Source organism: Pelmatolapia mariae, linkage group LG22, assembly GCF_036321145.2.
Source record: "Pelmatolapia mariae isolate MD_Pm_ZW linkage group LG22, Pm_UMD_F_2, whole genome shotgun sequence".
NCBI lineage: Eukaryota > Metazoa > Chordata > Actinopteri > Cichliformes > Cichlidae > Pelmatolapia > Pelmatolapia mariae.
The window spans coordinates 23,306-36,496 of NC_086245.2; the positions used below are offsets into that span (position 1 = coordinate 23,306).

Sequence of the window (13,191 nt, forward strand, 5' to 3'; positions counted from 1 at the left end):
CTTAATAGATATTATAATATTTTATATATATTACAATATCTGTTGTTCTTTGTTTTACTACTTTTCTGTCTGTAACCTCATTACAACTTTATTTCCTCTTCATGTTGTTCAACTGAAAAATCATTTTAATTACAAACACTTCTAAAATATGCACAGAGGTTTATGTGCATATTAGTCTTGTATTGTTCGCTATATAATACATATATGTAAAGCCATGAATAAATACAATAGCGAATTCTAACAACTGTTATATTGTAACATATATAAAATGGCATTAATAGGCCATTTAATGACATAATGCACACAGTACCTGTCCTATTGCCTACTGTTGTGTCTCTATTGACAGATTGCTGTATTAATGTTAACATGACATTTATTTTTGTTTCAAACAAAATATTTAAGTCACTTTTAAATAAACTTGATAATCAAATAAAACAAAAAACACATTTTCATAATTATATAAAGAGCTTTTTTTTATTGAAATCCAATGGGACACCACTGCTCTGTTAAACAACAGTCAGATGATATAAAAAAAGAAGAATACTGGTCATAATAAGGCAAACGGTTCAGCTTTGTAACACTCTGAAATCTTTTGGAGAGGTCTGTAACACTTTCACACACAAACAGTTTGATTCAGCATCTGTTTTTTCATTAACACTGAAAACCATCAAAAGGCTTTTAAAATGAAAGGGACTTCCTGCTCAGCTGTGGTATCTGTGCGAGCGTATCTTGCGGCTGAGGGTTCGGGCGATGCGGTCGACGGCGTAGCTGATGTGTCCCTGCTTCTTGTCATCTGCAAGTGACAGGCCCTCGATGTTTCCGCTGTACCACAACACCCATCCGGCCAGAGACACGAGTAAAAACAGGGCTCCTGAGCGGAGGACACAGATTCCTCATTTATTTATTACTAGGTCATAGAAATTCATCTAAACAGAAAAATTACAACCCCAGCCCATTTAATGATCTAGTTTTGAGAAAGAAGCAAAGATTATCTCCTTAATAAAAATAATAAAAAAGATGTAGAGCACGTGTCATTTTAATTATTTTATTTACATTGAAAACCTTAAGCCTTTTTCTGTAATAGTTGATTTCCACCCACAAGTTTTTGTGTAACATTTTATCTCCTCATCTATTTTGTTGCAGTTCTATCAAAATATCATAAAGGTCATTCTACTGCTTTCTTGTGCTCTGTACTTCTACTGCAAAGTAGTAAAAGTTCAAATGCTGTTTCATATTTGTAGAGTCCGGCATTTGTTTGACTTTGTTGTAGTTTAGCTTTTGATATTGTCTGATATTCCACATAACTGATATTTATATTTTAGTTTGCATGTTTTAGACCAGCTGGATAAAATCACCAATCACCAGGAAATGGTAATTACATCATTGGAGTCATAAATGTAGTTTGCTGGCACATTTCGATGGATGCATGAATGGATGGGTGGATGTTACAGCCCAGCTTCCAGCCAGGAAAGAATCTGCAAATAAACTTTGCAGTTATTCTGAAAACAGCTGACTCGACTATTTTCACTGCCGTGAGAAATCTGCTTTTGAAGCTCCATCACTTTGAGATTTGGCTCAGAGAATCACATTTTGTCTGTTCCCTGAAGGTAAATGGAGACATGGCTGTCTCTCTCCCACCTCTCTTGAAATTGTCTGCCTCCAGTATCAGCTCCCTGTTTGGCACCATTGTCAGAGTACTAGCTTTTTAGCTAGCGGGTGCAGAGGAGGTGCGTGTGTGTGTGTGTGTGTGTTGGTGTACAGCTACAAATATGCAGACAGCTATTCACTGAGTACCTGAAGTTATAATAACTTTTGCAGAGAGCTAATTTTGATGCTTTAAAGTTCACAGAGATGTGAAATTCCTTCCTCTGCTTGTGAATTAATGTATATATGACTGTGAGTTTGCATTAATTCAGGCTCCAGTTGACTCGTCACTTCTGTTTAATGTCAACCCACTTCTGTTTTTGATTAAGCCACACAATCATACCAGAGTAGACCAACACGTCTCCAAAGTCCCTGTCTTGGATCTTCAGATTGGCGAAGACCCCCACCAGCAGAGCGGCTCCACCCACTACATCCATAAACACGGCAAAGGCCAGAGCCAGTTTACAGTGGGACAACCCAGTATATCCACCCATTATGGAGCTGGGAGGGAGGAGGAGAGGAAAGACTGTTACAATCTGACAGAACCACAGATGAACTAAACCCGCTACAGGATCAGTTAGTGTTAGACTGATGCTTCCACATGCACTAGTTGAAGAATGATTCACGTTAACACTGACAAAATTAAACATATTAAATGTTTAAATTAAATGTTGTTAATACACAGAATTCAGACATTTACATTCTGATCAGAGTTTAGATTAAAGCTAAATACATGGGACAGAGGCCTAGAATCTGGAATGTCCAAAGAAGATTGGAAATCAGCTCTTAGTTTAACTCATATACAGACTGTGGAAACACATCACAGACAAACACATTATAACTGGTTAATGTCAGCACAGGTAACTCCTGCCAGGTTTATAGGGACGCATACTTTTCATGAACTCTGACAGCATTTAAAGCCTAAGCTCGTTTGCAATGTTTGGACTTTTAAAACATCAATATCATACAAACATCTACATACATATATACATAAAACATTACAGGGGAGAGAGACCATCCAGCTTGTTATCAGTGCTCAGTTCAAAAGCCTGCAACTCTGATGATGATCTGTCGTAAACATATACTGAGAAAATGAGACGAGCATCGTCACAGATTTTGGATATTTACTAAAGCAAACTTTCTCTTTCTAGAAAAGTTAATTTGATTTAGCTCATTTTGTAATATCACACTGAACTTGGATGAAGACGTGTCTTTTTGGAGGGTTTTTTTTTGGGGGGTGGGGGGGGGGGGGGGGGGGGGGGGGACTGCTTTCCTGATTTGGTCTCTGAAAGAAATTTATGGTCCTGGTCTATGAGAAGCTGTAAATACAATATCAGTCTCCTACCTGCAAAACTGGCCTCCAAAACCTGCTGACAAAGATGAGACATTCAAATATTTTAGGGATTTTGAGCATCAGTGATTCTGTGTTAAACTGAACACCACTCCTGAGCGTGCATAATCATAGAGTACCAAATAATGGTACCAGATAATATGAAGGCTCTAGCTCAAGTGGTTAACTACATAATTACATTTTAAGATAGCCTTCCAAAGATGATTTCCAAAATAAAATAAAAAAAATATTTTCCTTTTCATTAGAAAGCTAGCGACAGTAGGGACCTGAAACTTTGCAAAATTTCTACTAGAACAGCGTCTTTCAGCCAGAAAGACGACACTAGCTGCAGTATAATAATGTACCACAGAACCAGAAGCAGCAGGTCATACATGATTTGTGACTGAGTCTGCTTTAAAAAGAAGGTAAGAAGATTCACGTCTCCAATGGCAACCTGCAGCTTCCATAGATGCTCCATGTGTTACTGAACCAAAAGCTTTGAGAGTAACCACAAGGTTACTGTGTTAGTCACTGATTGTGTGAGCATCTGTAAAGTAATCTAAGATCGGCAAATGTAATAAAATACAAAACTTTACATGTTTAATTTCTTAAGACTATGGAAACAGTGTAATGTTATTGGCTTCTTATCCCAAATTTGAATTGCCTGCTCATCATAAGAGGGTTGATTTATGTGAAAGCTGCCTGTGTGAGACCCTTATAAAACTATACCAAACATATCAAATCAAACCAAAATGAATTTATATTGCACATATTAAAAACAACAAAGTTGACCATAGTGCTTCACAGTCAGTAACGCAGACGCGCAGCTGCATTTTGAACTAACTGAAGCCGGTAAAGAGTACACTGTACACAAAGGAGTACGGCTTCACTGTGTTTGACAGGAGGATTCAATCTTTTTGCAACCGGTCAACTAGACCCAGAGCTGTTTCTGCCTGGTTTGTAACAGGAGAACATAAGTGTAAAGACATGAGCAATGACTCATGAACCACGGTTTTGTAAAGCTAAAAAAAGTAATAGTGCTGTTGTTTTTTTTAAGTTACAGTCCTATGAGCAAAAATCTTGCTAATAAATAAATAATACATCAGACCTATTAAAATATATGCTCTAATTAATAAATTAAGAGTTGCACATTTAAAGAGGTTACTTTCCCAAACAAAAGCCAGAAAAGCATCCGGATATCAGACAGAACCTCTGTGTGAACTCATACAGGTGGACTCAGGCAAACAAAACAGTAAATCATGCCTGGATTTGCGCTCACGAATAATTTTTAAAGAATCAGATTTACCTGGAGTATGATTTTTGGCTTCAAAGACATTTCCAAAGTAAATTTTACAAACTGATCCATAAAAATTACGTTCGTCTTCTGTGTTCAACGCTAAATCCGTAAAATCTGTATTTGATGTTGTTCATTAATTTTCACGGTTTTTTTTCTTGACTTTGGAGAGGACCTACCAGCAGTGCGGAGAGCTTATTTTAGTGGTTAGGTCAGTCGGATTATGAACTAAAGTTAATTTAAAGACTTTCTTTCACACATAAACTTTGACTCACGTGCTGCTGTTGTCCGTTAAGTTATAAAAAAAACAACGCCTCAGTAGACGGGTTTTTCACTCCACCGTGTTCTTCACTTCCGCCTTGATCTGCGCTCTTACTCACCTGCAGCCACCACGCCCTTCTGGTGACACGTTTCCGGTCTGGATTTCACCCTCTTCTTCTTTTTCTTTTCCTTTGCTTCCTGGCGTTTTACAGCTTCATAAACGCAAAGAAATTCATTTTTAAAACGCAATTTTTACTGTTATCGTTTCACTGTATTTATTTAATGTCAGTGTTTTTATTGAGTCTCTTAATAAAGAATAATAAGGGTCCCTTTTAACACTTTTTAGATATTTCTTTTAATTTGAATGGAAATCTTTTAGGGGGTAAAAAAAAACAAACAAAAAAACAAAAACACCGCCCCTGTGCGCATGTGTGAAACAACTAAATCTGCGCGCGGTACACCTGTTCCCGCCAGTATAATCAGGTAATTGCTACGGGGAGTGTGAGAGGCGGACTGTAGGGCCGCAGGTGTGGCTGGTTTCAGGTCATATTACTGAAGTATAACTGCGCACAGAACTACTGGAGACAAATAATAACAGGTTTATCCAAACACGCGGTTTATTACCGCTCTGTAGCTGCTGCCCGGCAGACCTCTCAGCTATGAATCCTTCCACCAGCAGAGAGGATGCAAGCCCACCAGGTAACAACATGCGGCCCATCTACCTGCCCACAGCAGGCGTACGAGCTCCAGGAGTCAGACATTTAAACTTTTACACCTTCTCCAAACGCACTCTTTCCTTTTCTTTCCTGCACATGTTAAAAGAATGAAAAGTGGACTCGCCTTTAGCTTTAACGCCGCTAAAACCTGATCACAAACATTCCTGAGAAGCAGTGCTGGCTGCCCTTTGGTGCCCTGACATCACTTTTAGTTTTAAATACACGGTTCTTGTTTGTTTGCTAGTTTTCTGTAATGACTGTTTTATTGATGCTCTGCGTTCTTCTTTTCATTTCACTCTTTGGGCTTTCACTCCGTTTTTCTAAAGCGTAAGCGGGCTACCAGGCTATGCGAGTAACCTCGGTGAGTTGTAGGTTTATTAACCTTAACAAGCGACTGATAAGCAGTAATTAATCTGCATTCGTCAACCATACGAGCCTCTTTTTAAAATGTAAAACTTTCGCTTCGTTATTTTGTTTCATATTATTATTTATTTTATTTTTTTATATAAATATCATGTCTTTGAGTTTGGGTAGGACGTTAAGCTAGTAAAGCTAAAGGGAAAAGGTATGGCTTTATCAATTACAGCAAAATTCTGTCACTGCTACTTTTTTGTATTATGCTTTGAAAGGGATTTTGAAAAACTGAATTTATTAATCTCTATAAAAATGACTTTTTAATTAAGAGCATTTCCTAAATAAGTCACAACCTTTGGGGATGAGCAAAAGAAAAGAAAGTTGTGGCTGCACGTTGAAACCAGAGAATTACTACTAATGTGGCCCAATAATAACAATAATTGTGAATAAATATATATATATATGTGTGTGTGTATATATATATATGACTGTACGTTCAAAGACATGTAGTTAAGGGGGTTTGGTTAATTGGTGATTCTAAATTGGCCATAGGTGTGAATGTGAGTGTCTGTGTCAGACTTGTGACCTGTCCATGGTGTAGCCCAGAGCCACAGCAAAGTTTTGTGTCCCAGAAATCAGATATTTCTGTGTATGATTTATTTTTTTTACATCTGAGGTTGGCCATAAAAATTAATGCACACACAGCTAAATTAATTACATAAGCTCTAAGGCCTCCAGTGTGAACTTAGTGTGTGTATATGAAACAGTAAATGGTGGACAGAGAGACACACATTGGTTGTGTGGAATATCACCTAACATATTAAAATGTTCATACTGATAATATGTATTAAAGGCAAGATGGAAACATTTTTCACAGACTTCAGATTTATTAGTTACTATTTTTGAGAGTCTTGACATCATTTTCCTCTTTTCTTTTTTTATGTCAGAGCACTACGCGCCCCAGTCATCATTAGCAGCTGCAGCCTCATCTTCATCAGCAGCAGGAGGAGGAGGAGGAGGAGGTTTATATCTAAATGCCTACGAGGTCTCCTTTCCCCTGGAGGAGAATATAGAACGACCTCCTCCCTATCACCTGAACCAAGGCCAGCAGATGATGGATGGTATGTCACTGAAAATGTCTGTAATTCCCAAACAGTTGATGTTTTTGTTAAATTCTTTGATTGAAAACTAAAATGAACAGCCACATCCTGATTGTTTGATTTTAAACCCATGGTGCTGGTTTATAGAAGCAAAACTACAAACATGTCACTGTCCAAAAACATTTCGACAAAACATGTATTTTTTTGACACCCTGTTTAAATCTCTGCTAGGTTGGTCAGAATTTTTGGCTTCCTGTTATAATACGTATTCATAAACTGTTAACTTATATGTTTGGGTTTTTTAAATTTTTATTTTATGTTCATTCTTCCCGTCTTTTCCCTCGTCTTCTTCCTCCTGCAGAGCCAGTGGTGCAGGAGCCTCCTCACTCTCAGTACAGCACCTTCATCCTGATCTCTAACCTGCGCGCTCACCTCTACGTCACCCTGGAGAAGAACGCCTGGCTGCAGAAGCGCATCGAGGAGCTTGAGGAGGAACGCAACTTCCTGCGCTGCCAGCTAGACCGCTTCATCGTCAGCATGAGGAGTCCTGAGGGTCAGGCTCGTTGAGTCTCACCCCATTTAAAGTTTTCAGAAATAAAAAAGCATTTGATTTTGTGTTTTCCCAATTATAGAGTGGAGCGGGGACGCCCAGCGTGGTGTGAAGGTCCAGCCTGCCAGCTCTCCTTCCCCTCCGTCCCCCATGACCACCAGGTCCGGGATGACCCTCAAACGCATCCAGGGATCAGGATCTCGGAGCCGCCGCAACGCTGGTGAGGAAGATGCTGACACACGTATGTAAATGAACATGTTCTAAATGCTTAACTTTAAAGTAGAGAAGTCTTTTTGTCATGTTTTTGTTTTGTTGGGGTTTTTTTAGCCATAACCAAGCAGGAGTTTCACGTGGAAGAAGACAAATACTACACCGAGGACGAGTATGTGGAGGAAGAGGAAGAAGAAGAGGAGGAGGAGGAGGAAGATGTGGACTCTTCAGTAGAGAAGGGGATTAGGAAGAAGGGCAGAGGGCGGGTCAGTGGAGAGCCAAGGATGAAGATGAGGAGGGTCTTCAGGATCACACACGGGAGGGAACGACAGAGAGGTGAGAGTCATGTGACAGAAGACATGATGTAAATATAACTATAATTCACATGAATCCTGTTTTTGTTCTGATGTGAAAAGTTTAAAAAACAAAAGTCGTGTTAAAATCCAGAACTCTGTTTTTAATCCCAAAAACATTCTTATCCAAAACCCCCCATGTTCTCAAATATACATAATATGGGCTCGACTTGCATTTTTAACCCCAGCTAAGAAATGGTTATTAGAAACTCACCATTCTGAATCAGCAGGAAACAAAAACGCTACAACAACACTGTGCTGGAGCCTCAGCCTCCTGTCTACGACACACTTACTTCACTCAGCATTTTATGTTCCTTCCATCAGTTAAAGACCCAGACGGGGTTTTGATCCGTTACAAGAAGATCCTGTCCACCTACCAGCGGGTGAGGAGCATGTCCAGAGCCTTCCAGATCCACGGAGTCGACCGAAACACCATGGCCTCCACCTCCCCCATCGCCGAGCTGCTGCTGGTGGCTCCAGAGAAGGTGAGGACTCCTCTGATTTTCTGTTTTATGAAAGTGTTCTTTCAACTAAGTAATTGTATCTGTGAATTTGCACTATTTCTTTTTTAAAGTCTACATTTTAAGGAACTCCAATGATTCACCCTAAGTTTATCACACTTTCCAAGTAAAGAGCTTAGACTCAAGGGGACGTTTCCATTAAAGTTTCTAGTTTTGAAATAATTCTTTACATATAGGATTCTCTAAAAATAGGAAAACTTCAGATGAATGATTGCATAGAGCTTCTTTTTGCATATTATAAAACTGAAATTATTTTAGAATCCGTGAACAGTCCCGACATTTCCTGCAGGTGTCAGAAGTCGGAGAGTTTGAGGCGTCGAAGGAGAAGCTGTTGGATTACGCCCGGAGGTGCTACAAGACGATGGATGACGAGACGCACGCCAAAGTCCAGACCATGAAGAAGACTCACAAGCTGCTGCCCATCTCCTACAGGTTCAGAAACTGAGAGCGGAGCGAGGCAGGCAGCAGGGCCAGCTGGTGGGAGCTTTCTGCACTTTGTTCTCATTTTTCTTAAAGTCAGAATATATAATAGGATGTAAGAAGATTAAATGCCAAATTACAAGGCATATTCCGATTTATTTATTTATTTATTTATTTTCATTGAACTGCTTTATTTATGTTTTTTTTTCTTGTTTTTGTTTGTTTTTCCTTGTGCACCTATTACAGTTGAGTAGTTTTTACTCCTCTGAGCTATGACAGTGTTTCACACTGAAGACTGAAGTACTTGTTTTTTGTTTTGTTTTGTTTTTTTGCTTTACCTCAAAAATTAACTGAAGAATTAAAAAGAGAGAGCGCATATGTTGTTAATTATAATGCCTCAGAGATGAGTTTTCTTTTCAGAGGGAACTGTCTGATTCATCAGTGCCTGCAGATATTTTATAGAGCAGGTATAAGAGACAGAAGTTCGAGTAAATGTGCCTTGAATTTTTGTTATATAAGAGAGAAATATTTATTTTCTTTATTTTTGGCTCAGTGTTTGATTTTTCCTTTGTGCACTGAAATGATGAACAGGGATTTTTGATGTTTCATAAAAAAAACTTTATTCATCGATGTGTTTCATACAAAAGTAAGTTAAATGTGAATGTATTGACGGTGATATGAATTTTCTTTTTCTTTTTTCAATTCTGATAACATCAGATGTAAAATATAATACTGTGCAGTAGATTAAATAACCTTAAATGTATTGTTTTCCTCTTTCTAGAATCATAACATGTGATCAGTGTGAAGAGCTCAGCCATGACTTACGCTAACTCTGGTTTACAGTAAAAGCATTTAACACATGCAGTACTCCTGCCAGAGCCTCAGGCACTGCCTGCCACTCTGACTCATTTGATGTAATGAGGCTGACAAAGTGACAACGTGCTGAGCTCAGGGTTTACAAATAAAGCCATCAAGAGCTAAAGAAATCAAATTAGCCTGAAGTGTTTTGCTAAAAAGATGTTTTCTAATAAAAAATAAATAAGAAAAATTAGACTTGCGGACTCTAGCGCCCTCCAGTGGAAGAATTTGGCGATTTAGTTCATTAATGAAGAGAAATAGTTATTAGGGATCAATAGGATCCAAAAAATTTAATATTGATCAGGGCTCAAAACATAAAAATCTTTTTCCAGTTTTTTTTCTCATGTACATCTAAATGTATATATTAAATATAGGTATATTATAGGTCTATTTTATGCTCCACATCATTTGGGATTTGCTTGTAATTTTTTTTTCCACTAATCTAATGAAGAAACTGACCTCACAGCCCATTGTTCACCAGTGGGCTGGTTTCAGTCATTATGCAAATGTACTGTTTATAAGGTTGGTGAAACCTGCAGTCAGCTGAGACTGAAGACGTCACTTGGATGAGTGACGAAATGTTTCTCCCACAGAAAACGCTACGTCCAGATGAACAGAATCAATTTTTTTGGGATTTCCTTGCCTGGATGATTGAGCATGCATCAAAACATACCTGACACAAAAAAGCAGTTTTAGATGTTTGATATGTCTTATATGAAACTGAAGACAACACTAATACTAAATTTATATGAGTCGTTTTAATCCAACATGGATTTTTATCTTTAATGAAACTCCAGGAAAATGTTTGAAATACATTTTTTTCAATTCTAAACCTGTAGATACATTAGTTATAATTCTTTTGTGAACACTGAAACCTGGGTTTGTTAATCCTGATTGGTCGAGGCTTGTCAGGGTCAAAATAAAATCTTAATACTGCGGCTGACAGTTTCCAACATCTGGATGCTTCACGGCAGCAGATTAAAGCTATGCTTTCAGATTGAGGTGTTCCTTATTTGTAACAAGTGTTTTGTTGAGTTACTGTTGCTCTCTGGGATATAAATATAAAGTAAGGTGATCATGTCAACCAGTAAAAATGAAATATTGAAAAAAAAATAGCATTTTCACTGTATGTGAAAGCATTTTGTTGGAAGCTGTTGAGCACAGATCACATCATGAGACTGGTCGTCTGAAATTCATCTGACTCGAAGATCTAATTAACAGTTAGTTATAGAGCCTATAGCTCACAGGCTGCTGTATCACAATCATGGTTAATCCAAAGCACTGTGCAAACATGCTTATCTGATTTATGACTGAAACTGTATGTGAAAGACATATTGTTGAATTTATACTGTTCATCATCTGTTCACTAAATTCAAACTGAATTTGTCATTTAACGTAGTAGATAGAGGAATATTTTGAGGTCATTTTCAAAGGTTGTTATTAATGGTCGAGACCTCTTGAGAACTGGACTGCCTGTGGCCGATGTTTTAAAGTAACACTTACACACTAGTGGCCTTAAAGCAACAATGACATCATAATGCATTAAATAAGATAAACAGGTTTGTGCTTAAAATGTCAGGATCAATAGATACAGGTCAGTTTGCTCAGATGGAACTGGACAAAAATGTTTGAGACTGTTGTTTAATGTTACACTGATCTATGAGCCATTCAAGCATAAAACGGCACCAAACTCAAGAAATGGTTCCGTTTTGTCTACACGTCACAACTTAGCAAAGATCCCATTTTAAATTGTGTCTTTAGACACTTTGTAACTTGCACCCTGTTGCAAAAACACACAATTTGTTCCCATTTCCTTACTTGAATCCTTCCAAAATGACAGCAAACATCCAGCAAAGACCTGAGAGATGCATCTGACTCTTCAGTTATATCTACTGTTCACTAAAGCCTATAAGGAATGGTCTCAGTGGAAAGATGGTTGTCAGAAAGCCATTCTTAGCGAAGGAAAATAGATTTTTTTAAAAAAAAGGCTGAGGTATGCCAAATTACACAATAACTCGAATGCACATTACAGGCAACTGGTCTGAAGTAGTGCTGAATCCAATTTTGAAGGTTTGGCTACAGTTTGTTATCAATATTTGCAGGAGTACATGGGGGGTCACGGGAGAGTTACAACAGTGAGTGGCCATCTGTGCAACATGGTGGAGGCTCTGGTGGTTTGAAGCTTCATTTCAGCTGGTTTGTTGGAGATCCTATCAAAACTGATGATATTATAAAAACCGTAAAAACAGCTGGGAACAGCTTCATTTTCAGCATGACAGTTATCCCAAACACACTGCCACTGCAGTAAAAGCATACCTGGAGCATAAAGGGTGGCTCAAGACTTTTGCACAGTACTCTATATAATAATGCCATCCATTACATTGTTATTTGCAAATAAGTTCACAATATAAAACACAAATACTGTTTATTTCAACTTCATGATGCTTTAGAATATGTAAAGAGGTCTCAGTTTTTTGACTAATCATTGACTAAGCATTGAATTATGCAAAATATTCAAACTTGTACCCACTAAAATAAACAGCTTGTATACGTTTATTTTTATGTATTTATCTATTTATTTGTAGAGTCCCATTTAGATTATAAGCTACTTTTTTTTAGTTTTTAGCAGAAAAACAACATTATGATAAACGTTTACTGTCATGGCGTTCAAAATAGAAAAATATAAAATAAATAACAACTGCACAAACTTCATTTCCCACAAGACATTGCGACACATGGGGGGGGGTGCGTTTAGTGACTGAGGGGGCGGGGGGAGGACGTAAAATAAAACTCAGTTTACCCTTTAACCTTTCCAAGCGGGCGAATCAGAGCGGGAGCTACGCTGGAAGTAGTAAAACCAGCCTGTTTGGACTGACAACCGGTTTCACCGAATAGAAGCGCGGGAGCTGCTTCGGTGCCCAATCACAGTCGAGCTAGGCGGAACTCCTGTCCAACAGGGCATCGGAGGAGGAGGTGTTCCTGGTAGCCATCTTGGATGTGCGGAGTGATTGTTTAGCGAGAAGAATTGACATTTTTTTTAAAAGGAAATAACCCTTCGTGGTGAATCGCTGAAGATTTAGCGGAGTGTGGCGACTGAGGAAAGCACTCGCACCTCGGAAAAATCCAGGTAAAGTGACGGCCGAGCCAGAAGTGATGAATTTGTGTGCCTTCCCCCTATTTTCTCTCTCCCCCTCTCCAAATTGTGTCTCCCACATCAAATAGCGCAGCCAGTGGGAAGCTGCAGCTCTCGGTACTGACAACAACTTCAAGTGTGCGCGTTTGTATTAGAGTCGGAACTTCCTCTGCCGAGCCGCGGTGTGTAACGCGAAGTTGAGTTTGTTTTGAAGTGTATGTGCTGGGCTGGAGCTGCTCTCAGAGTAATGATGCCCGCATTGTTTGTAAACATCCCGGGCTAACAAATACTACTCCCTCGGTCCACAAACGCCACCTGGGTGTTTGCTTAAAGCCTCTCAAAGAGCAGCCCAGCTGTCAGACACGGTCATAAAAGGCTAAGCGTCCTCAGTTGGTCCAAACTTAGTTCAGTGTGGACAGGAAGGGGCTGTCTCCAGATGTGTGCAGA

General features: G+C 38.8%; 3 protein-coding genes across 3 annotated transcripts in view; 2 read left to right on the forward strand and 1 right to left on the reverse strand.

Moving 5' to 3' along the window:
* Positions 1 to 701: 701 nt before the first annotated feature.
* tmem238a (transmembrane protein 238a) lies at positions 702 to 2,138 on the reverse strand. The gene is made up of 2 exons (XM_063465662.1): positions 1,988 to 2,138; positions 702 to 871 (listed from the first exon to the last, which is right to left on the reverse strand). Exons 1-2 carry the CDS (start codon positions 2,136 to 2,138, stop codon positions 702 to 704), a joined length of 321 nt encoding a protein of 106 aa, XP_063321732.1.
* Positions 2,139 to 5,188: 3,050 nt separating this feature from the next.
* Positions 5,189 to 8,778, forward strand: LOC134619837 (coiled-coil domain-containing protein 106-like). The gene is made up of 7 exons (XM_065470028.1): positions 5,189 to 5,228; positions 6,547 to 6,720; positions 7,061 to 7,257; positions 7,352 to 7,469; positions 7,577 to 7,795; positions 8,137 to 8,297; positions 8,623 to 8,778. Exons 1-7 carry the CDS (start codon positions 5,189 to 5,191, stop codon positions 8,776 to 8,778), a joined length of 1,065 nt encoding a protein of 354 aa, XP_065326100.1.
* Positions 8,779 to 12,606: 3,828 nt separating this feature from the next.
* The window catches only part of LOC134619749 (CCR4-NOT transcription complex subunit 3-like), a 43,351-nt gene continuing 42,766 nt past the window's right edge, over positions 12,607 to 13,191 (forward strand). The window contains exon 1 of the mRNA XM_063465579.1: positions 12,607 to 12,738. The gene's annotated coding sequence lies outside the window, so the exon portion shown is untranslated. The remainder of the gene's footprint in view (positions 12,739 to 13,191) is intronic.

Bases quoted from the DNA above. Each gene is read 5' to 3' on its own strand.
- tmem238a (XM_063465662.1), bottom strand. From the start codon at position 2,138: ATGGGTGGATATACTGGGTTGTCCCACTGTAAACTGGCTCTGGCCTTT. The intron at 872-1,987 runs GTATGATTGTGT...TCCTCCGCTCAG, and splicing joins AGACGTGTTGGTCTACTCTG to GAGCCCTGTTTTTACTCGTG.
- LOC134619837 (XM_065470028.1), top strand. From the start codon at position 5,189: ATGAATCCTTCCACCAGCAGAGAGGATGCAAGCCCACCAG. The intron at 7,470-7,576 runs GTGAGGAAGATG...GGGTTTTTTTAG, and splicing joins TCGGAGCCGCCGCAACGCTG to CCATAACCAAGCAGGAGTTT. The intron at 8,298-8,622 runs GTGAGGACTCCT...CATTTCCTGCAG, and splicing joins TGCTGGTGGCTCCAGAGAAG to GTGTCAGAAGTCGGAGAGTT.